Below are 25429 nucleotides of genomic sequence, written 5' to 3' on the forward strand. Positions count from 1 at the left end.
GTTGTTTGCATTTCTGGTGGAGTAGAATGCAGTTGCTGGGTCTTAGGGTATGTGAATCTTCAGTTTTAATAGATAATGCCATGTAGTTTTCCAGAGTGGTGGTTCCAGTTTACAATCTCATCATCAGGGATTCCTCTGAGATACTTAACCTGTTTTGTTTTTGTTTTTGTTTTAAGCATACTGAAGAGTGGTAATGGTATCTTATTGTAGTTTTAATTTGCATTTCCCTGAATCCTAATTAAGTGGAGCAACTTTTTATATTATTTGACCATATTTGGAAATCCTGTTTTGTAAAGTCTGTTAAATCTTTTGCCCTGTTTGACTGTTGAGTTGCATATCCCTTTTCCTCTTGTTTTATAAGAGTTCTTTATAAATTCTGGATACAGTTCTGTTGTGCGTACTAGAAATATCTTCCACTTGGTGGATTACCCTTTCCACACATAATTGTTACCTGTGATAAACAGAAGTTCTTAATTTTAATGTAATTTGAGTTTTAATGTAGTTCAGTCTATCAGTCTTTTCCATTATAGTTTATACTCTTTGTATCCTGTTAAAGAAATCTCTATCCAAGGTCATGAAGATAACCTTCTTCTGTATTATCTTCCGAAATCTAATAGAAGTTTATTGCTTTGCCTTGCACAATTATAGCTACAATGTACAATTACAGCTGCTCAATGGAGAATGCTTCTAATAGGCAACCTTTGCTCCTGAGCTCCCCACTGGGTTGGCCAAGATCTGCATCACTGTCTAAGGCCATACCTGCCCAGTCCTGTTTCCTTCCTCTTATTTTTCACAGGCAGTAGCCTTCCAGTAAATCTCCTGCACTCCTAATCTGCCTCAGGATCTTGTTGAGAACCCCTGCTGACATATATGATAAAAGATGCCTATTAAGGAGGAGGGAGTGTGGGAAAAAAACTATAGTAAACAACATATTTAGCAGTGCAATGCTGAAGGTCTTATCTCTGAGACAGGAATGAGTCAGAGATGCCTACAAAGTACCATTTATATTCAGTCTCATGCTAGTTGTAGCCAATAAAGTAAGGCAAAAAAAATTTAAAAACTAAAAGGATTATAAAGGAAGAAATAAAATGTTCCTCACCTCAGATTATGATAGTTTACGGAGGTTGTCCAAATCACCCAGGGGTAAGTTATTAGATTCAGTAAGCAATTTAGCAAGTTTGCAGGATAGCAGTCGATACATGAAAAACAACTGCATTTCTACATTTTATGTTGAGCTATATGAATTATGCCACTTTAAGAGATCAGAAAAGGCAACAGAGTCTAGGCAGACTCACATATATATGGCTACTTGATTTATGAATAAAATGTCACTGAAGAACATTGGGGAAAGAAAATATTGAGGAACAGTCAGTAAAGGGTGCTGGGACAAGTGAATATCCATATGGAAGAAATCAAGCCTTGACCCCACACCAGCAACAAAAACAGTGTAACTATTTTGGAACTCTGGAGTCTGTTGAAGGCTTATAGCTTCCAGGGTAAGGCTTGGAGGTAAAGCGAAGTAAAATATGGTCCATTTCAGCTGTGAGCACAGAAGCAGTTACCCACCCTCACCCCTCGCCCTGCAGCAGGCACCTGAGCATGTGTTCATTGAACTGGCTGCACACAGCAGGTAGGAGCCTGGGTGGGCCAAAAGGGATTCTGTCCTCCAGATATTGGGGATCCCTGCCCTGATTGCTACTTATGACCTCAGGGGTTTAGTCAGAGAGGCAGGTGGCCATTGTTGTTTCAGCTCCCCCATTGTTAACAGTTCCTCAGTCTGAAGTGACCCAGGAGATGTAAAGGGCCAACAATCTTCAAAAACCATTTCATATATGGGAAAAATTAGGAGATCACTTTGGATGTTCAGGGAATGACCCAGGCTCATAAAAGACTTGAGGAGACCTAAAGTTTATACCTCAGATGTATCTTTGGCACAGAGACAGTCTGCAGCAATCATATAAAACCAAAAACAGTAAACAAAAACAGACCAATAGCCAGCCCCGGAAAAGGAGGAGAATCTGATATCCAGAGTTACTACATTATTAGATTCAAGTGTCCAGTTTTAAACCAAAAAGTGACAGTGTACAAAAAGAAACATGAAGGTATAGCCCATTCAAACGGAAAAATTAATCAACAGAAACTGTCTTAAAAAGGACCTGCTGGCAGATCAACCAGACAAATGTGAAGTAGACCTACTTTAAAACAGTCATGTGAAGGATGCTCAAAGAGCTAAAGGAAGATGTGGAGAAAGTCGGGAAAATTATGTATGAACAAAATGGAAATATCAATTAAAAGATAGAAAATCTGAAAAGAAATCGAAAGAGGGTGATGTCATCAAGAAGGTGGAGTGGGAAGCCGTAGCTCTCGTACTTGTACACAGGCACTGAATATTGGTGCCAAAATACTTTGAAGAGAAGTTCAGAATCCGTCTAAGAAGCAGACATACCCCAGAGGAGCACAAAGTGACAGCAGTCAGATTTTGCTGGTAAGAAAAGTAATTTTCACTTTACCCGTATTAGTTTGTCCACCAAACTGGCTTAGCTTAATGCTAAAAATACCACCTCAGCCCATGACTTTCTCCCACAGAGAAAGGAATCAAATCATACCACTACAAAAGAAAAATGATCAAATCACGAAGAATCCAAGGGGAAAAAAAGGAATAAAGGAACTATAAAATACAAAACAGTTAGAAAATAATGAACAAAATGCCATTAATAGATTCTCACTTATTAATAATTACTTTAAATAACTACTGTAAGTGGATTTAAGTTCCCCAATCAAAACAGACAGAGTGGCTGAATGTATTTAAAAGAAATTGAAATTCAACCTTATGCTGCCTGTGAGAGAATCACTATAGATTTAAGGACACATACTGACTAAAAGACTAGGGAGAAATCATTTCATGCAAATGGTAACTAAGAGAGTGTGTATGTGTGCACACATACACGCACCCTTAAAAAAGAAAGAAATTTGCTATTTTCAAGAACATGAAGGGGAGGATATAGCTCACTGAACTCCAAGTAAGATGAACTCAACAGCACTCACACTGGAACACATTAAATCAAATCTTTAAAAGACAAAATCTTGAAAACAGCAAGAGTGAAGCTACTCGTCACATACAAAGGACCCTCAGTAAACTATGGACAGATTTCTCACCACAAACTTTGGAGTCCAGAAGGCAGTGGGCCTGTACTGGAACCAAAAAAACTATCAACCAAGAATCCTATACCTCGCAAACTTGTTCCTCAAAAGTAATAGGAAAAAGACATTCCCAGATAAATAAAAGCTGGGGAAGTTCATTACCATTAGACCTGCCTTGCAAGGAATGCTGAAGGGAGTCCCGCACGTCACAACAAAGTAAAGCCGCATGAAGCAATAGAGATTACGACAGAACTAAATACGTGGGCAGTTACAAAAGCTGGTATTATTGTAACAGTGGTTTGAAACTCTAGTTTTTGTTTTCTACGCGATTTAAGAGACTAATACAGTTTTTTTTAAGTAATAGTCTAAAAGCAAGGATTATTGTCACTTTGGTTTGTAACTTCACATTTTGTTTTCTACATAATGTAAAGACTAATGTACTTACTAAAAGAATTATTAGTTTGTTTTTGGATACACAGTATTAAAGAAGAAATTTTGTGACAATGACAACCAAAAGAGGTGGGGATGGAGCTGTAAACAAGTACACATTGAGTGTGATTAAAGTTATATCTGATATAAATTCAAATTAGAGTGTTACAACTTTAGGATGTTAGATTAATCCCCATGGGAACCACAACGAAAATAATATAGAAAATACACAAAAGGAATTTAGACATTTTACTAGCAAAATATCAACTGAACCAATATATGACAGGACTACAAGAAATCAGGGACAAAAAAGATACAAGGTATATAGAAAACAGACAGCAAAATGACAGAAGTAAGTGTATGATTGGAGCTGAGTTGATATTAATTCAAACAAGTTTGTTGTAAATTTATGAAGTAAATTATAATCTCCAGGGTAACCACTAAGAAGATAGCTTAAAACATACATAAAAGGAAATGAGTGGCCAACTTCAGCTTATGTAAGCTAAAAGAAGTCAGTTTTAGGCATATACAGTTTTAATCAAGGATGTATCATAGGAAGTGTGTAACAGTAGATAAGAACACAGAGTTTGAATTCTGACACATACTATTTGCTCCTGGACCAGTAAATATAATCCTGTACTTGAGTGTTTCCAGTGTGTTAAGAGCTGCAAGGACCACTAGCAGATAGAGACACAGTTGTGGCAACAGTACACTTCGAATTACAATGCAAGGAAATGTTATTACAGATGAAAACTAAATTATTGATATGTCTTTATAAAATTCAGGTTGCAATAGGGTTTTCAGTCTTGGCAGTATTTACATTTGGACCAGATAATTGTTGCTGGGAGATGGGGAGAGAAGACTGTTCTGTGCGTTGTAGGGCATTTAGCAGCGTCTCTGGCCTCTACCATCTAGATGCCAGTAGCCTCCTCAGTTGTGACCATCAAAAATGCCTGTACACATTGCCACTTGTCCCTGGAGGACAAAATTGCCCCCAGTTGAGAACCACTAGATTACAGGGCTAAACTTATCATATATATTATTTTTGTGATAAGAGAATTTAATAATATTTTGAGAACATACCACGTATATATTTTTGCAGAGTCTTTTCCATCTAATTGGAAAAATAGTTCATTTTCCTCCTACGTATATCCCTGTGGGGTGCTCTCTAGAAGAGACTGTGCTCAGACTGGTCTGCATTGTGGAGCCCAGCAGTGGGCTAGGCTGGGACTGGAGCTCTTAAATGCAGCAGAAGAATGGAGTCTCAGTTGTGGGTGGGAAGGAGTCTGTGCTTAGCTTTGTGGATAGTCCCAGGGGGAAGATCCTGTGCACCATGTCAGGCGTTCTGTGATTCAGTGAAGTTTACTTTGAAATATTCTAAGTATGTCTTATATTTGATAGAAGATCCAAAAATGCATGGCACAGGCATTTTCTAGGGTCCTGAGTACTCCTGGCAGACTCTTATCTTTGAGCAGGAAGTTCAAAGGTTTCTGCTAATCAGATGGTGAAATGGGGAATCTCAGTATCTTCTAGGGAATGTTTCACTAGCTAGTGAGCCGACCATCTTTTTCATATGATTATTGACTACTTATTTTTCTTTAACTGAATTGCCTCTTGCTCTTTGCTTGTATTTCATTCGCAGTGACCATGTTTTTCATATGCTTATTGACTATTTATTTTTCTTTAAGTGAATTGCTTCTTGCTCTTTGCTTGTATTTCATTCGCAGTATTCTTTGCCCCATTTTTTTATTTTTCTTTCTTTTTGCTGTTCAATTATAAAAATGTTTACATAAGATACCAAGTCTTCATTGTTACTAATGTCACCCTTGTTTGTTTTGATTTCTCTCTTTTTTGGGGGGAGTGACACTTAAACCCTGTTTATTTTTGCTCATTCTTTTTGGCTTTCAACATTTTTGCATCATTTTTATTAGGTATTTACAGTTTATAATTGGGCTGGTTTTTTTTGACACAATCCTTTTGTCTTTCTTAATAGACATGTTTATCTCATTTAATCATACCATATATGTGTTTAAATTTATGCCATCTTTTATGCTTTCCTTTTTGTTGTTTTCTGTGTCTTGATTTAGAGCCTTAGTTTTCAGTTATGCATTTAAGATATATTTAAACCTTTATTTCTCAAATTAAAAGAAACAGAAATAAACTAGTGTCTTTTGTAATCTTTCCCTTTCTCTCAATACTTAGGGTGTATTGTTGGCATGTGCTGAGATTTTTATTCTTGTTTATTATAGTTGAATGGCTTTTCTGTTTTCTGGCTTATACTTCAAAAACAACATTTACTTTCTGCTTTCCTAACCTTATTTCCACAGTTCCTTTACTGTGAGTATCCGCTCATCTTTCACAAGACAGCTTCCTCATGTGCAATTCTTCATGAGTAATCTTCTTGGCCAGATTATCTTCATGACAATGCTTTTTTCCCTTCAAGAAAGTATACATGGGTGATACACTTCCTGAGTCTCCTTTCTGCCAGCTTCAGATGGGGACCACAGCTGGGCATATTCTAGAATTCTTAGGTTACACTTTTTATGGAAGTAAAAGTGACATACAATAAACTGTACATGTTTTTAAAAAGTGTAGTTTGAAAAACTTGACATTATACACCTATGAAAGCATCACTACAGTTAAGATAATAAACATGTATTCAAGACCCCCCAAAAGTTTACCTGCGACCCTCGGTAATCCCTCCACCCTCTCTAGGCCCCCACTGATTTGCTTCCTGACCCTATCAGTTAGTTTATATTTTAAATCATTTTATATAAATGGAATCATATAGAATGTAGTTTTGGGGGATTTGACTCAGCAGAATTATTTTAAGAGTCATCCGTGTTGTTGCATGTATCAATAGTTTATACTTTTTTCCCATTCAAGTGTTATTCTATTCTTTTAAAAATATTTTTTCTAAAATAATAAGGAAGTACTTAATGGAAAGAAAGGTTCCCAGTCTTTGAGTTTACTCCTTTAATTGCTGAGTAGTATGCCATTGTTCCACCCCATACCCCAGTTCATGTGTCAGTTCGTCTGTTGATGGAAATTTGGGTTGTTACAGTATTGACCTGTTACCAGTAAAGCTGCTGTAAGCACTCATGTACAAGTCTTTGTATGGGTATATGCTTTTGTTTTCCTTGGATAGATACCTAGAAAGGGAGTGGCAAGGTCATTTAGTGGCTGTAAGTTTAACTTGTGAGAAATTGCCAAACTTCTAAAAATTGTGATGCTGTTTTATGTTCCCACCAGCAGTGTGTGAAAGTTCCAGTTGCTCCGCATCCTCGCCCACCCTTGGTAGGATCAGTCTTTTCCATTTTGGATGTTATAGTAGGTTGCAGTATATAATCACTGTGGTTTAGATTTGTTTTTCCTTGATAACTGGTACTGTGCATCTTCTGGTGTGCTGAACTGACATTTGTAGAATTGCCCGTTTTTTTAAATTAGGTGGTTTTCTTGCTGAAGCTTTATAATTTTAGTTTTTATGCTTAGAACATGACTTATCTGTAATTAATCTGGGTTCATAGTGTAATGAAAGGATAGTTTCATTCTCCCCCATCTAGCTTTGTCCACTTGTTCTAGCATCATTTGTTGAAAAGATAAGTGGTTTTCTATTGAATTACATTGATGTCTTTGTTGAAAATAAAGTTGACTATAAATGTGTGAATTCGTTTCTGAACTTTCTCCAGTTCCGTTGACCTGTTTGTCTGCCTTTATCTCAGTGTCACACTGTCTTGATTATTACAGCTTTTTTTATTGTAGTGAATATACATAACATAAAGTTACAATTTTAACCATTTTTAAATGTACATTTTAGTGGCACTATAGTACAGTCACATTTGTTTTTGCATCACCACCATCCAGCTCCAGAACTTTTTTTTTCCAGCCCCGAGTGAAACTCTGTACCCATTAAACAGCAATTCCCTTCCCTCCTCCTTCAGGCCCTGGAAAGCAGTATTCTACTCTGTCTCTGCAAATTTGACTGCTGTCAGTACCTCGTATAGGTGGGATCATCTGGTATCTGTCCTTTTATGACTGGCTTATTTCATTAGCTTGAGCGTAGACTTAAGTCTTCAAGGTTCATCCATGTTGTAGCATATGTTAATTTCCTTCCTTTTTAAGGCTAAATAAATACTCTCTTGTACACATAAGCCACATGCTGTTTGTTCATTTGTCTGTCACTTGGGTTGCATCCCCGCGTTGGTGGTTGTGAACAATGCTGCTTCCAACATGGATGTGCAAGTAACTATTGAGTCCCTGCTCTCTGCTTCCAGTTCTTTGGGGAAACACCCAGGAGTGTGGTTGCGGGATCTTCTAATCTATACCCTACACTACAGCCAGAATAATGTCTTTAAAACATAAATCAGACCATATCTGTCTCTGTTTCTCTCCTACAACCTCAGACCCCTTATTTGCACGACATAAGCAGGGCGCCGCCTCACCTCCAGCCTCATTTCTGCTTCTCTCCCCCTTCTCTCTCCTTTCTTTCTAAGCTGCAGCCAAATAGATCTGCTGTGTGTTTCTTGAGCATCCAGGCTCTTTCCTGTGCAAGGGCCTTTGCACATGCTGTTTTCTCCAGGGCCACATGGTCCTACTTCCAAACATAGCTTTTTTTTTTTATCCCAAAGTTTTTTAAACCCCAAGTTTCAGTATAAATGTTGTCTTTTCAGACAGGCCTCCTCTCATAACCTATTACTTATTATTTAAGCATGTCACCTATTTGTTCTCTTTCACAGCACCTTTGCAGTACTTTCAAAAGCCTTTATTCAGCGTATAAACACATATTTATTTAGTTTTAGAATGACTGCTCCCCCATACCTCAAGCTCCATGATGGCAAAAACCATAGTCCATCAGCCCCTGGCGCATAGTTGGTGAGCAGCGAACAGTGAGAAACACATTATAGCCTCCCAAAGTGATTGGAAAGAGGACTCTTACAGGATGTACTGGTTTGGCAAACTTTTAAAAATCAGTTATATTACCTTGCATTATTTCCAGGTGTATTTAAAATGTAATCCAAATTACTCTCTCATTTGAATTATATGGTGTGACAAATCATTTAATATGATTTAAGGATCAAGTTTAACCTGAAGATGACTATAAGGTCAGAGTTCAAACTATAATAAAATATGTTGGATATTCCATATGTCTGTATTGTAAAGATTTGGTTTCCATGTTTTTACCATTATTTTCTTCCTTCACAGCCTGAGACAACACTTGGACTCAGTTCATATCAACAGAAAAGGTAAGGAAGTTATATATATCTATATATATATTTTAATATAGAAAATTTTACATATTCAGTAAGTTACTTGACACACTTTTAGCTCTTTCTGAGGGGTTCCTGCGCTCCTTCTTTTTCCCCATACTTTTTTGGTGAAGAGGGAAAAGAAATTATCAATCACATTATATCCTGTATTTCAAGTATTGTGTATGGAATACCAGGTTTAAATCTGAATTTGCATGTCATGCATTGTCTAGCATTCCTCCTCCATCATATATAAAGGGGATTTACTCACAGCTGAAACAATTCTTGCTTTGTAAGAGGGTCAGCTGTATAGCTCCCTAGTGACTCCTTGGTTACCACCAGGGGTCTACCTACAGGCCCCAGAGTGGTGGTTATCGCGTAAGGAGACATGATTCTAACTACAGAAGATGCTGATTGATTGTCTGATTGAGCCACCTCGTTTGACATATGAGGAGACTCTCAGAACCAAGGGATGTGCCCAAGGTTAGAGTGGCAGAATTTCAGTTAGAATTTATTATCTTCTGATTCCCAGCCCCGTGCTGCATTCTCTTTAATATTCTTGTATCAAATATGGAGTCTTTCGATTTTTACTGTATTTTCTCGTAGCCAGTGTTCCCAGAAGAAGAATATAGACAGTTAGTTAAGAGTTAGAGGAGGGGTTGCTGTGAGGGAGGAGTGGGGAAGCCAGTGGAGGCACAAGAGGGAAAGTTGTCGTGATCGAGCTCACATGAGAGGGAAAGGCATAAAAAAGGAAAACAAGGTCTAAGGCCTTAAAAAGAAGAAATATAGTTGTTGGTACTTGCAGGTGATTTGTCTACAGAGATAATCCACCATAGTGGTCATCTTGGCAGCACATCTAAGGGCAGGGGAGAATCTCAGACAAACTATTAGAATTAACTCACCAATATCAGTCCCCACAAATCAGTAAGTTTTTAATGTAAAGCAGTAACCTGCATATCTGTCTGCCTACTTGACATCTCCATCTAGATATGACATCTCAAATTTAAAGTCTAAAACATACCCCTGAATCTCCACCCAACTTCCCTGTCGCACTTGCAGCCCACTCTCCCATGTGTGGCTGTGTATCCAGTTTCTCTGTCCAAATCTTAGAGTTAAGTCATCTTGAGGCCTTTCTACTTTCTCTCATACTCCAAAGTCAGTCCATCAGCATGACCTGTTGTCTCTAGCTTCCAAAAATACTCGGAAAAGAGCCACTTCTCACCACCCTCCCTTGTAGTCCCCCTGGACCACAGTTACCATCCCCTCATCCTGGACTACAGGACTTCCCTACTCCCCTTCTTGGGCTCCTACAGTCTCTTCTTCACACAGGAACCAGAATCGACCTTTTGAAACGTGTTAGATCATGTTACTTCCTTGCTCAAAACACTGTGCAGGCTTTTTGTAACCCTTAGAATAAAATGCAGACTCCTGCAAGGAGACCTGGCCTTTGTACCTCTCTGATCTCAGCTCCGCCTCCTCCCCTCCTCCCTGTACTGCAGGCGCTTCAGCCTCCTGTCCCTCAGCATGCCAGGTCCATCCCTACTTTTCTTCCTCCAGATCTCTACCGTTCAGGTCTCGGCTCCAGTGTCCCTTCTCAGAGAGACCTCCTGTGCCCCTGCTGTGTTTGATGCATCATCACATGACATGTTCTACTTTTGTGTCCCTGCTGGGATGTCAGTGCCATGAGAACAGGCTCTTTGCTTTGTTCCCACAGCCCCAGCCTCGACAGCCCCGGACGTGCAGCGTATTTGCGTTGAGTGGATGGGGTGTGTGCCTTTTTCCTTGCCTGGACACTTTAGACATTTCCACTTGCAGCTTGGGGATTAGACTTTCAGTTCTGTGAGAGAGAAAAATTTTATCTTAATCTCCCTTGTATCTCTAGCATCTGACACAGTCTCTTTTTATATACATACGTATATATGGATTAATGACTTCATGCATAATACTTTTTTTCTTGATTGGATGGAGACCTCATGTAAGTTTGAGTTGCACACCGTTGAAATTGATGAGCTGATCAGTATCTATTGTTTTAAAGGAGCCAGAGAGTATCCTTATGACAGTATGTCCAAGAAGGGCAGAAATCAGGAGGCAGTAGACTGTACGTCTTCTCTGTGTGGCAGCTGGCTTGTGAGGAATTGTGCTTTCTCTGTTCCGGTGTCTTTAGTTTTGTGCATTGGTGAATTATAATCTTACGTTTGGTCTTTTCCTCCTTGTGTTTGTCATCTTTTCAGTTCAGCGTAGGTGGAAGGATTATCAAGCAGCGCAGGGTGATCCTCTGAAATTGGTAGGGCTGGAAACAGCTGCAGACTGTTAATTTAAGATCAGCTATTCCACTGCTCAGACTATTTAATCTATTGAAGTGAGTTAAAGCTATATTTTCTACATATTCTGTATGTCCTTGTCTATTTCCAGTTAATTTCCTGAATGAAATTACTGTATCATCTGAAGCTTGTGCTCTTGTGAATTATGGTGGTGATGGAAATAAAGCGGTCTCACCAAGTGGGCTTTTCTCTTATATCATTCTAGCTTATTACATATCATCATATCTTATGTCAAAATAATACCATTTTATTATTATTAAAATACAACAGAAAGATAAACTCTACTATTTAAAAACTTTAGTAGCTGACTGACTTTCTCACTTTCTCAGTATATAAATTATCATTTATACTTTGCATCAATGTTAGGTCGTGGTGATGTCTAGGAGGTTCGCTATTCAGAAATCTGTTTTAGTGAGAAGTTCTGGTATCAAGTGGAATAGTTAGAAAACGGTACTCAAATATTTAGGCCAAGACATCATAAATCAGCAAGTTCCAAACTCTCAGATTAAAAAGATATATCAGTTTTTGCAAATTTCTATCCCCAAGTTGATTTTTGTTTAGTTCTTTGCCGCTCCAGTTACATGGAGATCATGGTTTTGTTTTTGTTTTTGTTTTTGTTTTTGTTTTGTTTTGTCTCTATATATTGCCTTCCAAGTATGGGTGGTTGTATTAACTATTTATTGTTCATTGTGCATGTGTCTAAAAATCAAATAACGTATTAAGGTATGCTGTTACCAACTATATCATCCCCTTACCCCGGCTCTAGGTTCCACATTTCTTAGAGGTACTTTATCATGACAAGGCTCAAGTATATGACTTCAGTTTGGGGAAATACATATTTTGAAGGATTGCTTCTTACTGCTGTTTTCTTTTTACGTACAGTATATCTCTGTACCGGGGTAATTGCAGACCTATACGATTTGAGCCACCAATGCTGGATTTCCATGAACAGTAAGTGTAAAATTTTCAGTTTTCCATTAAACTATTGTATGTATTTTATGCTTGCATTTGTCTTGCCTTTTGCTTGTGTTATCTTGTATGGGAAAGTTACACGTTTAAGTCATCAGGAAAGTAAATGATACTGAGTGCAGTTTGAAAATAGGAAGTAAGTATCTATTATGAGTCTAACATCTAGTATTAACTTTTGAAGTGTGAAAGATACCCAATACTGGAGTCTCTCGTTCAGAGGACTTCTCTTCAGAAGCAGCGTTAATCTTACGGGTCACCTTTCTGATTAGCACTTCGTTTCCATTTGTATTAACATTTTTCCTTATGGATATAGAATAATACATTATTTAATGCATATGCTTTTAAAGTACAAACTTTTATACATCACCAAATAAATAACCAACCCAGAAGGGCAAACAAAAGCAAATCCTACAGAAAGATATGTTTCAGCCACAGCATGACATCCTCAAACCACAGTTCTGGCTCATCTTCCATGTCTGGGTCTCAGATTTTGCTCATCTCAGATACACTAAGGAGAAGACAGGTCTTCGCTCGTATTTGGTTCTAACCCAGTTTATCAGGTGAGCATCTTAAGATTATTAAGAGAGCATCTTCAATGATATAACTGCTAGAGAAATGCCACTCTGGTAGGTTAGCAGAAGAAAGGAACTTGGAAAGGAAATTGGGGATGAGCTGTGTGTAGATCTATTCTGGTTCAATAAATGAAAATTAAAAAATTTTTTAATGTTGTCAAGATTGTAGTTAACCATTTTTTTTACTAGTAAAGACATTAAATATAAATATTTACAATCTCAAGCCTAGAATAATCAAATACATCATTTATGCTTATACAAAACCACAGAAGAGTAGTTAGCATGAGAGGAGATGCCTGAGAGCAGCTCCATTGTTTGAAGTGTTTATATTCTCACAGGGATCATGGGTTTTGGGGGTGAGCATGCAGAGAAGTTTGTGTGCTGCTTTCTGTACCTATAGATGGAATCAGTATTTGGGAGTAGTCATTATATAAATAGTAAAATTGACTTGTGGTTGTTAGGTTTAAAGACTATAATGTTCCGATAAAAATACACCTCTATTATTTCTGTCCAATTAAAGGTTTAGGTACAATGTTGAGACTGCAAAAACATAGAGTTCTTAATCCAATTATAATAATATATCACCCATAGTCTCCTATCAAATGGAAGATTTTTAATGAAACATGGCATACATTGTGATCTTTAGCAGAAGAGTTGGTTTTTTTGTTTGTTTTTTTTGTTGTTGTTGTTTTGTTTTTGTTTTTGTTTTTTTTAATGATGAGTTTTCTCTCTCTGGTAAAATTCTTGGATGGGTTGTCTCATTGTTGAGTGAATCAGAATAGGGCTGATGAACTCCAGTGGTCATGGGCTGAGGCTGGATGGGCTTGCACGGCTGGAACTTCTCACTTCTCTTCTCCAAGAGAGTGTGCAGGGTTTCCTGTGGGCTTGCCCAGGTGTGGGGCTTAAGGTGAAGGGACGTTGTGGGGCTTCAAAACTGTCTTAATCAGGCATCAGAACTGAAGTTGGATTCTTCATCACACATGATGTCTTCTCCTAACTTCTGTCTGTGTGCTGGTTATTGCTCTAGTTGTTTGGATGTCTGCTCCCCACTAAACCAGGCTGTGAAGATAGATTCACACTATCTTTGTGTGTCTGGCACGTATATCATACTTAACATTTGCCACACATTATCTTTGAGTCCAACCAGACTGCCTGCTGATTTCTTCTGCTACAATTAAATTAGTTTTACATTTTCAGGTGTTTTTGCTGGACTTCATTAAACATCTCTTACACCTTTTCTTCTTGATCCAGCAATGTACCGATTTAATTAATGCCCATGCTGTAACTGTTTCATTAGCTTGATATGTTTAGCAGTAATTTTAGGACTTGAGAAATATCCTTAACAGAACACTTAATAATATTTTTTTCCAGAGATTGTAAGTAATCAGAAATCCTTGCTCACTACAGCTTGACTTACGCACTGAAGTTTTGCCCTATGTTTTCTGTGAACTATTTCTACCACTTGTGGTCATGTTTGCTAAACCAGAAATCACTCTTAATTTTAAAATACCCTTTCCAGTAACTGCAAAAACTTTCAAGTTGGATGAAATTTACCATTTCATGTTGCATCCGATTGCCAACCTGGGCCTCCAGGACAGTCCACAGCCCCTCAGCAAGGATGCGGCCCTAGGCCCTCGGCTGCTTTCTAACTCTGCCCCCTCCGCCCCCATGGACCCCTCACACCGCCCTCGTGGTCAGTACTGCCCTCCAACTTCTTTGACAGTAAATTGATTAAATTAACTACCTGGAAAAAAGTAGGTTTTGTTTTCATCCATTTTGTTTAAATTTATTGTTTAATTCTACCTCTGTTCCCCTACCCTCCTCTCCCTTCCCTTCCCCTCTCTTTCCTCTTCCTGCTCCCCTCTCCCCCAGCTCCATAACAGTTGTTGCCTGGGGCAGGAGCATGATGCAGACACCCCGCGCCCCCCAGCGCTCACTCCCCTGGTTATTTATGCCAGTGCTGTTAAATTTTCATAACAACTCATTTTTTTAAACATTTATTGCAGACCGTAAAAGGTGCTTTGGGTGGGAACTGGTTTTATCGAGTTCTTTGATTTATATAATTATTAAGGGCAGAAAACATTGATTTCAAATCTAAAGTTTGAAATGGAGACTTAAAGCCTTTTTTTAAAAAAATGAAAGTAGAATAGACTTGCTGAACATGGAGGTCTTTGTTGTCAAGTTAAATTCAATTCATAAGAAGCGTTTCTCCCTAATTACTTTCTGGTATTCCAAGAAACTCAGGTAGGCCCTGTTTTCTAAAGGGATGTTTGGTGCTTTTTAGCTTTTCAGTTTCTAACTGTTCAACTAGCACCCCAGCTCAGCCCTCAATCTCAAATGTGTTTGAGGAGATGGTCAGATTTTGTGGTAATTGAGTGCTGTGAAGCACTGCCTATTGATTTGGCCCAACTTCCTGGCAAAAGTTGTGTTTGATTAAGTGCTATGTCACCGTCATTCATAAAGCTTGTCTGAGGGCCGCTGCTCAGCCATTTCCTCAGCCGTTTTATGACACTGCATTGTCATCTTTCTGTGGCTAGAAAACTTGCCATTGACCACAGAACTGCAGCTGACTTGCCAAGCTAGCCTCTAAGTCATGAGTGCTTCCTCATTTTCTTTTGAGCCTCAGACTCTGTAACACATGGACAGCTTGTTGATAACTCTGCTCTAACAGCACAGAGAACAGCTGTATAGTTCAGCTTGGTTTATCTATAAATAATTTACACTCACCCCCTTGGCCCTCCTTCTGTCTTTGGGGCAGCTGGTCATGGAAACAAACAGGATCAACACTAGTAGGCATTTGAAAATCTTTATTTTTAAATCTTACCTGTTTAGCCAGGCAGTCACACGTGATGCTTGTGACAGTCAGAATTGTAAGATGGCCCCCAAATTCCTGGCCTCTAAGATGCACATACACCTTCCCCCCGTTAGAGTCACTCACACTCTAATCTAGATGTTGGCTGTAAAGAATTTTGAAAATGTAATTAAAGTCCCAAACCAGCTGACCTTTAAGATAGGGAGATAACCTGACCTACTCTAACGAGCCCTCTAAATTTGGCCGTAGCAGTCAGAGACAGAAATGTCAGAGGTTTGAAGCATGAGAGGTGTTTGACGCAAGGGTTTATTTGTGCTAGTTTTGGAAATGGAGGGGGCAATATGACAAGAGACTGAGAGCTGCCTAAATTTTGCCAACAACCTGCATGAGCTCAGAAGAGGACTTCGAGCTTTGACGGGTGAGACCCTGGGCAGGTACACCACTTATCCTGTGCCTCGACTTATGCCTTACATAACTTAAGAAAATAAATTGTTGCCGGAGAATAAATTCTTGTCTCACATAGGAAAGAATTCAAGAGGAGTGAGGCATAGTAAAGTAAAAGTAGATTTACTCAGGGAGATACACACTCCTAGACAGGGTGCAGGCAGGAGCGGCAGCCCCAGAGCATGGGGTCCCCCAGGAGAGTGAGCGCGGCCTCGGAGGCGCACGTTCCATAGGCCCAGCGTGGGCCAGCTCAGAAGGCGAGAGCCTCGGGGTGGCTGGTTTTTAATGAACTCAGTAATTTCATATGCCAACAAGTGGGAGGATTATTCCAGCTATTATGAGGAAGGGATGGAGGTGTCCAGGAATTGGGCCCCTGCCCACTTTGGGGCCTTTTCTGGCCAGCCTTGGCCCTGTCTTGGAGCCTGCGGGAGTGCCATTTAGCAGCTGATGTAGTGCCGTGAGCACCTGAGGCTCAGGGTCTACTGGGTGTCAAGTCTTCTGCCATCTTGGGCTTAGCTGGTTCTGACCAGGTTACGCCCTGTCCTCAATTGGTGTGTCATGCTTTTAATAGTTGTGCCCTGCTCCCTTCCCTCCTGTCTCAAAATGAGCATCACTTCAACCCTCTAGGTTTGTGATGCTGTGTTATGCAGCATAGAAGACTGATGCACTACTCATTTATTTACAGGAAAACTTGTATTTCTACTTGACCGTAGTTTTCCATGGTTTAGTTGTGTCTTCTCTCTTTAGTCTCCCACTTTATCGAGGGAGAGGCAGGAGAGCTGTTTATCTGAGGTCTGGAAGCAGGCCCGTCCAAGGAGTGCTCCCTCCACTTCCTGTGGTGTGGATGCCCCAGAATTGCAGGGAGCAGCTCTGGGTGAGCACGCATGTCCAGAATAGCCTGCTGACGTCCTTCCGGACGCCTTCCCCCTGTGCTTGCTACTCCAGAGTGCTTTGAACTGCGTGAGTGGGTGACCCTTCTCTGAGCAAGGGTTCATTTCTGGAGGGTGTGGCTCAGGGCCTTTCCTCTCTGATCCCTAGAAGAAAGGGCAGGGCCAGCCCTCAGCAGCGGGGCTGCAAACCCATTCAGACCCAGCCCTGCCTCCAGGCTCCTAGACCCTCCAGGCTTGTTTCCTCATGGAGTCCTGCAGCAGGCCATCTTCAGTCCCATCTTCTTCAAGGTCCCCCACATTTTCCATCTTATGCTCAGTCTTCTTTATCCTGAGATTGATTGCACTGAGGTCACAGGAGGAAAAACAGTAAGAACAAATTCATGGGGAGGAGAAAGACTGGTTGCCTGGTAGCCTACAGGACATTTGAATTGTGAGAGCATATTTGTTGAAAAAAGCACGTAATCAGTGAACTTGGAGGATGTAAGGAGGACATTTTTATTTCTGCGTATTGTTGTTCTACTTATATGCGTATATAAAGCTTAAGGAAGAAGAATTTTATCTTCCTTATTGTCTTTGTAAAGCTTCTCCTTGTAGCATCATGGCCGTAGTTTGAAGTCCCAGCTGGATCTGTACCTACTTCCCTAATGATTTCGTGGTCCTGTGATCCCATCTGGGGTTGATGAGCCATTGGTTAAGAGGTCTACCCCTGAGAAAGTCTCTACATGAGGCAAGAGGAATTCCTCGCATTGGGGGTCCCTGGGTTGAGAAACTGCTGAGGGCACTCAGCTTCCTGCTTCTTAACCCTGGGTGCTTCGTTACCGACCTACTCCGAATGCCCCTCGGTCCCTTCCAGGACCCATGCCTTCATTCACCTTTGGGCTTTTCGTCATTGCTGAACTTTAAGCCACAGATCTTGGACCTCGTGATGGCTGGGGTGTAAGCCATGGAACAATTTTGGAACCAGGTTTTTGCTTCCCTGCAAAGCAGGGAGATTCTTCTGTGGGATCCCACTCTCAAGGGCAGTCAAGGGGCACAGCCTCCTAGTGCCATTAATGCGGCAGCATCAGCTGCTCTCAGCTGAGCAACTTTACAGGAGTTCGTCTTCCTTGCATCCTTCCCACTTTTGGCAAGAGCTGGTAGCCTCTGCGATGATGAGCTCTCAGAAGGGGAGTACACCTTGGTTTAAGCCTTTGGGGCACCAGAAGGCATTTAACCTCTACAGCAGTAAAGCTTCATGTCAGCATTATAAAGAAATTCTCAAATGGTGTGTAAAATAAAAAACAGCACCAACCATTATCAAAACCTTAAAAATATGTGAAGTGTTTATAAAAGACAATGAAGAGTTCATATTTCTATCATTTGTGGACCTTCTGCATATGAACCTGACCTTTTTTTTTTTTTTGGTAATATGGAAAGAATATATTGTTGTCCCATTCTAGAAAAGACAAAATAACCCAAGACTCACTCCATAAATGAAGCTCCAAAAGAAATGAGTAAAGTAGTGGTGAGTTACATTTTGATGTTGATTTAGATGTTACAGAATTTGAAAATCAGGTGAAATCATGTGACTGTGTTAAAGTTTAGGTTGAGCACATGTAATTCTGACCAACTTTAGACTTTGAGGGGTTTAGCCCAAAACAGAGAAGTCCTAATAAGGAAGTCACACAAACCCTTAAGGAAACAGACTAAAACTTCTGCTTGGACAATAAAATGAGTTTTGAGTTTATCTGTCATATTGTTTAACTATAATACTTCCACCCTGAGTTCTCTCATACTCTGTTTAGATAAAATTTGTCAAAATACTTTTCACATTGAATTATTGAGAGATCATATACAATACATGGGGCTTACTAGCTGACTAAACAGGATTCTGCATCGATGGTTATATGAGAATCAACTCTGAAAATAAGGTGGCGTTGTTACAATTCTGGCTCAAACGTAGGTCCTTGGTAAATACCTTTTGATTCGTTGACCTCAAGTAAACAACTCACATAGCAAAGCCATCTTGATTTACATGGTCACTGTAAAGCGAAAGAAAAAATAAAAGACTCTGAATGCTTTATTCTACTTTTATATGATGGTGCTTAACAATTGCAGAGTAGTATTACTCTCCAGAGTATTTTCATTGCTTTACCACAACATTATTTTTACCTTTTTTCTTTTTTAATGAAATATAATACACACACAAAAATGAATAGAACGTGTAGTTTTATATCTGCCACCCAGTTAGAAACGATTCTTGTGTATTTTTAATTTATGTAATTATATTTTAATATATAAATAATATTATGATATAGCTCATTCTATTTTTACTCAGCTTTGAGATATAATTGACATAACACTGTATAAATTTAAATTATAAAACATGTTGATTTAATACACTTATATATTGCAGAATGATTACAACCTAGCATTAGCTAACACCTTCATCACCTCATGTAATTATTTCTTTTTTGTGGTGAGAACATTTAAGATCTTAGCAACTTTCAAGTATATAGTACAGTGTTATTAACTGTAATCATTATGTTGTACATTCGATCCCAGGACTTACTCATCTCCTAACTGGAAGTTTGTTCTCTTTGACCAGCAGCTCTCCTTTACCCCCATCCTCCAGACCCTGGTAAACACCATTCTAGTCTCTGTTTCTATGAGTTTGGCTTTTTTAGAGTCCACATGTAAATTATATCATACAGATTTGTCTTCCTCTGTCTCATTTACTTCACTTAGCATAATGCCCTCAAGTCCATCCGTGTTGTCGCAGTGACAGAATTTCCTTTTTTCTTGTGGCTGAATAATATTCCATTGTGTATGTGTGTGTGTGTGTGTGTGTGTGTATACACATATATATATATACATACATACACACACATACCACATCTTTATGCATTCATTTGTTGATGTATGTCCATATCTTGACCATTGTGAATAATGCTATAAATGTGGGAGTACATATCTCTCTTTGATAACCTGTTTTCCTTTGGATAAGGGAAAAAGAGAGGTTGCTGGATCATGCAGTAGTTCAGTTTTTCATTTTTTGAGGAACCTCCTTACTGTTTTCCATAGTGACTGCATAGTGCATTCTATTTGATTTTTTAAAGGTCCATTTTTGTTAGATGTTCATCTGTCCTCTTATTTCTAACCACCACAGAGTACCCACTATTTTACCCATTAACTCTTCCTTTGGTGGCCACACATATTGCCTCTACTACCTTGCCACCAGACACAGCCCTGCAGTGAAATCCTCTTATGGGGTCACTTAGGGACTGTCATGAGAATTTCTTTGGAATGAAAGTGTAGGAGCAGAATGCTTAGGTCACAGAATGTGACTGTGCCTCACGTGTCTAGGTGCTGCTGATGGCTCCTGTGAGTGGCGGGGCCACCCTGTGCTCCTACGGGCAGCACAGGAGCTCTCCTGTATTTCTACATCCTCTGTGTTCCCACTGACACTTGACATTAGTTACCTTTCTAATTTTGCTGGTTAAATAGGGATAGCATGATAGATACCTCGTTAATTTTGCACTTCTCTGATCTTGAGTAAGTTCAAATATCCATCTGCATATGCTTATTGGCTTTTTGAGTTTCCTCTTCTATAAATTGCCTGTTCATATCCTTTGACCTATTTTCTTTTGGGGTTCTTACTAGTTAGAAATTCCTTTTATAGTCGAGAAATAACCTTAACATCTAAAAAAGATATCTTAGACAATGCAGATGCCTTTTTCCAGCTTGTCATTTGTCTGTTAACTTTTCCGATCGTATACTTTGTTGAACAGAAAGTCTTAAAATTTTCCCCAACTTTTGAAAAATTTAAAAGTACAGAAATGTTGGAAGAATAATATGGTGAACATCTACGTAAACTTTATCTAGATTCACCAAGAGTTAACCTTTTAACACATTTGCTTTCTCTCTCTATCTTTCTTCCTACACATGCACACAAGCACCACTTTTTTTTCCCTGAAAGTAAGTGTTTATATCAGTGTATGCCTAAATTCTTCAGTGTGAAGATCCTAAGGGCCTGCTTCTACATAATCATAATTCCATTATCACACCCAAAATCTAGTGTTGATACACTAACATTATCTAATACATAGTTTATATTCAAATTTACTTAAGACAGTATAGTCTACCATCCCCTACCGAGGATCAAATCAAGGATGACATATTGCATTTGGTTGGTAGGTGTCTTTAATCTAGAGCAGTTTCCTACCTTTTGTTTTTTTAATTCATAAGATTGAAATTTTTGTAATCCAGGTCAGTTGACTTATACAGTAGCCCGAAAACTGGAATTGCCTAATTATATCCTAATGATTGGATTCAGGCTAAACATTTTTGTCAAGAACATTATTTGAATAATGTTGTATATTTCCCATTATATCAGGATGATGTCCATATTTCCAACAATTGTCAGTGCTAAGTTCGAGCATTCGTTAGTGTTCTATCTGCCCAATTCTGTAAGTTGAAAAGGTACCTTTTCCTCTTTGTAATTAATAAATAACCTGTTGTTATCCTGTTCTCCAACAATCTTTCATCTAATAGTTTACCTACCTACTCAGTACCCATAGACTCTTACCTGAATCAGTTATTACACTGATAGTTGCAAAATGGTGATTTGGTTTCCCCCCACTTCAAACTCTGCCATTGTTTTGTGTTTTTTTCATCTAGGAGCCGAGGAAAGAAGTATTCCCCTCTTTTTTCTTTGATCATCACTGTAGACCAAGGATTGGCAAATTATGGCCTTTGTCACCTATTTTTGTATATAAAGTTCTATTGGAACATAACCATTTACTTCTTATCTGTGGCTGCTTTTGCACAACAGTGACAGGCTGGGTAGTTGTGACAGACATTGCATGACTGCAAAGCCTAAAATACTTACTGTCTGGCTCATTGCAGAAAAAGGTGGTTGGTCGCTGCTATAGGCTCATGGGTTCTCCTTTTTAACCAGTCTGTTATAACCCTTTCACTATTCTGTCTGTCCCAAATTTTGCAAATTTTGCCAGTGGGAACCTCTTTAAGATGATTCCAATATCTTTTTTTGGTATGTCTCATTAATCTCTGAGTACCTCTTTGCTTTCTGATACAATGTTTTAGACCTTCTGTTTTCCTTGTCCAAGACCTGGAAATTAGCCAAAACTAAAGAAGTCCTGGTTTCTTTAACGGGGAAAGACATTTAGAAACCAAGACCTGGGCACTAAATGTGCCCATTGCCCTGTATGTCTTTGCTTCTAGGCTCACATGGACAGAACTATGGAGGAATATATACATGTATCATACATATGTGCATTATGTATATATATATATGTATACATGCATAAGTCATAGTCCATGCTGGTCATTCCAATTCATAGTTTCCCAGTTCAGATCCAGCCTCACAGAGTTCTTTCTCACCTTTTCCCATTTTGTATCAGCATCTCTTTTTCCCTGAAAATGTTTGGTAGAATATTCCCTTTAAATATTTGGTAGACTTTGTCAGTAAAGTCCTCCTGGACTGGAGTTTTGTGTGTGGGAAGGTTTTAAATTGTGAATTTAATTTCTTTAGTAGTTTTATTTTCTGTAATACTTCCCCCCCCGCCCCCCCCCCCCCGCTTAAATTTGTCAGTTTTGGTAAGCTATAGCTTTCTAGGAGTTTGGCAATTTGAAGATTTTCAAATTTACTCTCATAAAGTTGTTAATACCATTTTATGATTGTTTTACTGTTTGTAGCATCTCTAGTGATGTGTTCTGTATCACTGCTGATACTGCTATTTTGTGCCTCCTGTTTTTTTCTTTATTAGTCTTACCAGGTAGTTCCCCCTACCTACTCCCAAACTGGGAGCTTTTGACTTCATAAATCATCTCTATTTTATATGTTTTTCTTCATTGATTTCCACTCTTCTGCTGTTTCATTCTTTGTACTTTCTTATGTTTAATTTGCTGTTTTTTTCCTAATGACATGGACGCTTAGCTCATTCATTTTCAGGCTTTCTTCTCTTCAAATATGTACGTTTAAATTTATGAATTTTCCTTTAAGCACAACTTGAACTATATTCCACAAGTTTTTAATGATTTCTTCATTTTCATTCAGAATTATCAGCCTCTCACAGGTTCAGTCAGCAAACTGGGGACAGCACTGCAGTCTGTCACAGCATTGCGTATGCTTTCCACTTTGATTGTGCCGCTCACTGAGCGTGTTATTTGATGTGTGAACTTCTGAGTTGCTGTCTTGTAATGCATATTGAGGAAGAACGGAAGGCCAAGCCCTGGTCTCGTTCCCTTCTTGTGAATTTAAGGGATGTGATCCCTGGGGTAGAGAGGCCCAGTTACACACACACACATACACGTGTCAAAACTACTGATTGTCCTGTGTTCCCACCACACTATCTGACAATACTTAGGCAGAAGCATCTGGAAGAGGTGTCTTTCTAAATTGTGATCTAACAGCCCCAGGACTTTGCAGGACCAGAGAGAGGAGTTAAAGGTGGATGTGCTCGAGGACAGCTGATGAGCAGCTTCCTACCCTAGTGAGCCTTTCTGCTGCTCTGGGCGAGAGGGGCAGGCTGTGATTGTACCCAGGCAAACAGGGAGGACAGTGGAGAAGAAGAGGTTTTTCCTGGCCTCTCGTCAGCTTAGGCTGCTCTTTGTCCCTCACTTTACCCTACCTGCCAGTTCAGGCAGCCTTCTGTTCCCCCAAGGTGGAATCAGTACCTGCCTCTAAGCTCTAAGTTTTTCTAGCATTGTTGTTGTGTACCAGGAGTTTGCAGGGGGGCGGGGGATATCAGAGAGAACAAGTAACATGGACTAATTCACCATCTTTAAAGGAACCCAAAGCCCCTGATTTGTTTTGTTTTGTTTTTTAACAAAGGAAAGTTATCAACTAGTTGTTCACTGTTTTACCAATTTTCCCAAGTCATAAGTCAGAGGTATAAAGAGAACTGAGGAAGAGGCAGGGGCAAAACTTCCTGAAGCGTGAAAGCATGGTGGACAGTTGAACTACATGTAAAACACACTTCTGGCTCTGCGTCTTCAGCTGCTCAGAATTTGAGGTTTATACAGATGAAATAAAATTTCAGAAAACGTAGGACAAAATATTTGCAGGGAGAGAGGACCTTGTGAAAGAACTGGTACTTGAATTAGAACATGAGAGTTTGGATTCACATAGAGGCTGGGGAGGAAAACATTGGTAAAGGCCTGGGAGTCATGCACACAGAACCAGCCTGGCTCAGGTGGAAACATGGAGTCACTTGCGTAGACTAGATGCCACATTAGGGAGGACCTTAAGTAACCACTGCGGTCACAGGTGGGGGCGGGGAGGGCAAGCTCACTCACGCATGTTCTGACCACGTGCCTGGTGCTGTACTGGTTGACAGGAGTACGTGGTACAGACAGTAACGCAACCTTTGTCCTCAACATGCTGATAATCTTGTTGAAGAAATAAGACAGGTGCCAATTAAATAACTGCAGAGCACTATGAAAAACTGTAATTTATGTGCAGAATTCTCTTAAGCTGTAGGAGTTAATAAGCCTGGACAAATAAGATGAGCTACAGAGGAACTTAACGGACTGCACACTGAGGAGGTGCACTTTTACGGCCATAAATTCTAACGTGGATGCCAAGGGGGATGTTAAAATGAATCTGTGAATATCAGACCTTGAGCGTGTGCCTTGTATATTTCCTTTGAGAGGAGTCAGTGTAGTACACTGGGCGAGAGCAGGGACGAGATCCAGATGGCCTGGATTCAGTTAGGTTCCAAGGATGACTTTAGGCAAGTTAATTAACCTTTCTGCACCTCAGTGTCTTTATCTGTGAAGTGAGGATAATGGCCCCTGATTCATATGGCAGATCTGCTCACATAACTTTGCCACTAAAATTCTCTTCCTGAATTGAAGAGCATGTATCAGTGAAATATGGGGAGAGGTGGACATGATTCAGAATTAGCAGAGAGGCAGGTGGTGTTTCAAAAAGACGTAGAGTGCTCTGACCATTTTCCCTCCTGCTTCCTCACCAGATTATAAACTTCATCTGGGCGGAGACTTGTCTCCTGACATCCCAGCACCTGGTTCAGTGTGTGACATAAAATTGGCACTCAATGACTACTTGTTGAATGGCTAAATGCATTTTTATATGTAATTTTAAATATAAACCAACTTGATAAAAAGTTTCATACATTTGGATATGTATTCATCTAATAATTTTGGTGTTTAGTTTTTTTAACAACTAGCAATTAACTCAACAACTAGAAATTATCTTTGAAGTATTTGTGATAATTTTTTTTGTTTTACAGACCAGTTGGAATGCCAAAAATGGAAAAAGTTTACTTACATAATCCTAGTTCTGAAGAAACTATTACTTTAGTATCAATATCTGCTACAACATCACATTTTCATGCATCATTTTTTCAAAATAGGGTAAGTTTCTGTGCTATATTTGATTTCTTTTGAATTGCAGTGTCTAGATTTTTTAATGTATAATTTTATTTTGCCGATATTAAAAGCAGGTTTGAATGTTTCATATTCGTCCTGGACTTCAGTTTGCCCCATTTCCTAGAATTATCACCTCTAGTCTTAGACACACGTTGTTTTTTTTTCCAACATGAAACAACTTAACAAATCACCTCTGAAACATAAGCCCTCT

General features: G+C 39.3%; 1 protein-coding gene across 2 annotated transcripts in view; it reads left to right on the forward strand.

Moving 5' to 3' along the window:
• Window positions 1-25429, forward strand: part of TMEM131 (transmembrane protein 131) — a 139537-nt gene that overhangs the window by 43137 nt on the left and 70971 nt on the right. For both annotated transcript variants that reach the window (XM_072951373.1, XM_072951372.1), the window contains exons 3-5: window positions 8773-8813; window positions 12020-12088; window positions 25080-25203. In XM_072951373.1, coding sequence (XP_072807474.1) covers window positions 8773-8813; window positions 12020-12088; window positions 25080-25203 — 234 coding nt within the window. The remainder of the gene's footprint in view (window positions 1-8772; window positions 8814-12019; window positions 12089-25079; window positions 25204-25429) is intronic.

This window comes from Vicugna pacos, chromosome 28 (genome assembly GCF_048564905.1).
Source record: "Vicugna pacos chromosome 28, VicPac4, whole genome shotgun sequence".
Lineage (NCBI taxonomy): Eukaryota > Metazoa > Chordata > Mammalia > Artiodactyla > Camelidae > Vicugna > Vicugna pacos.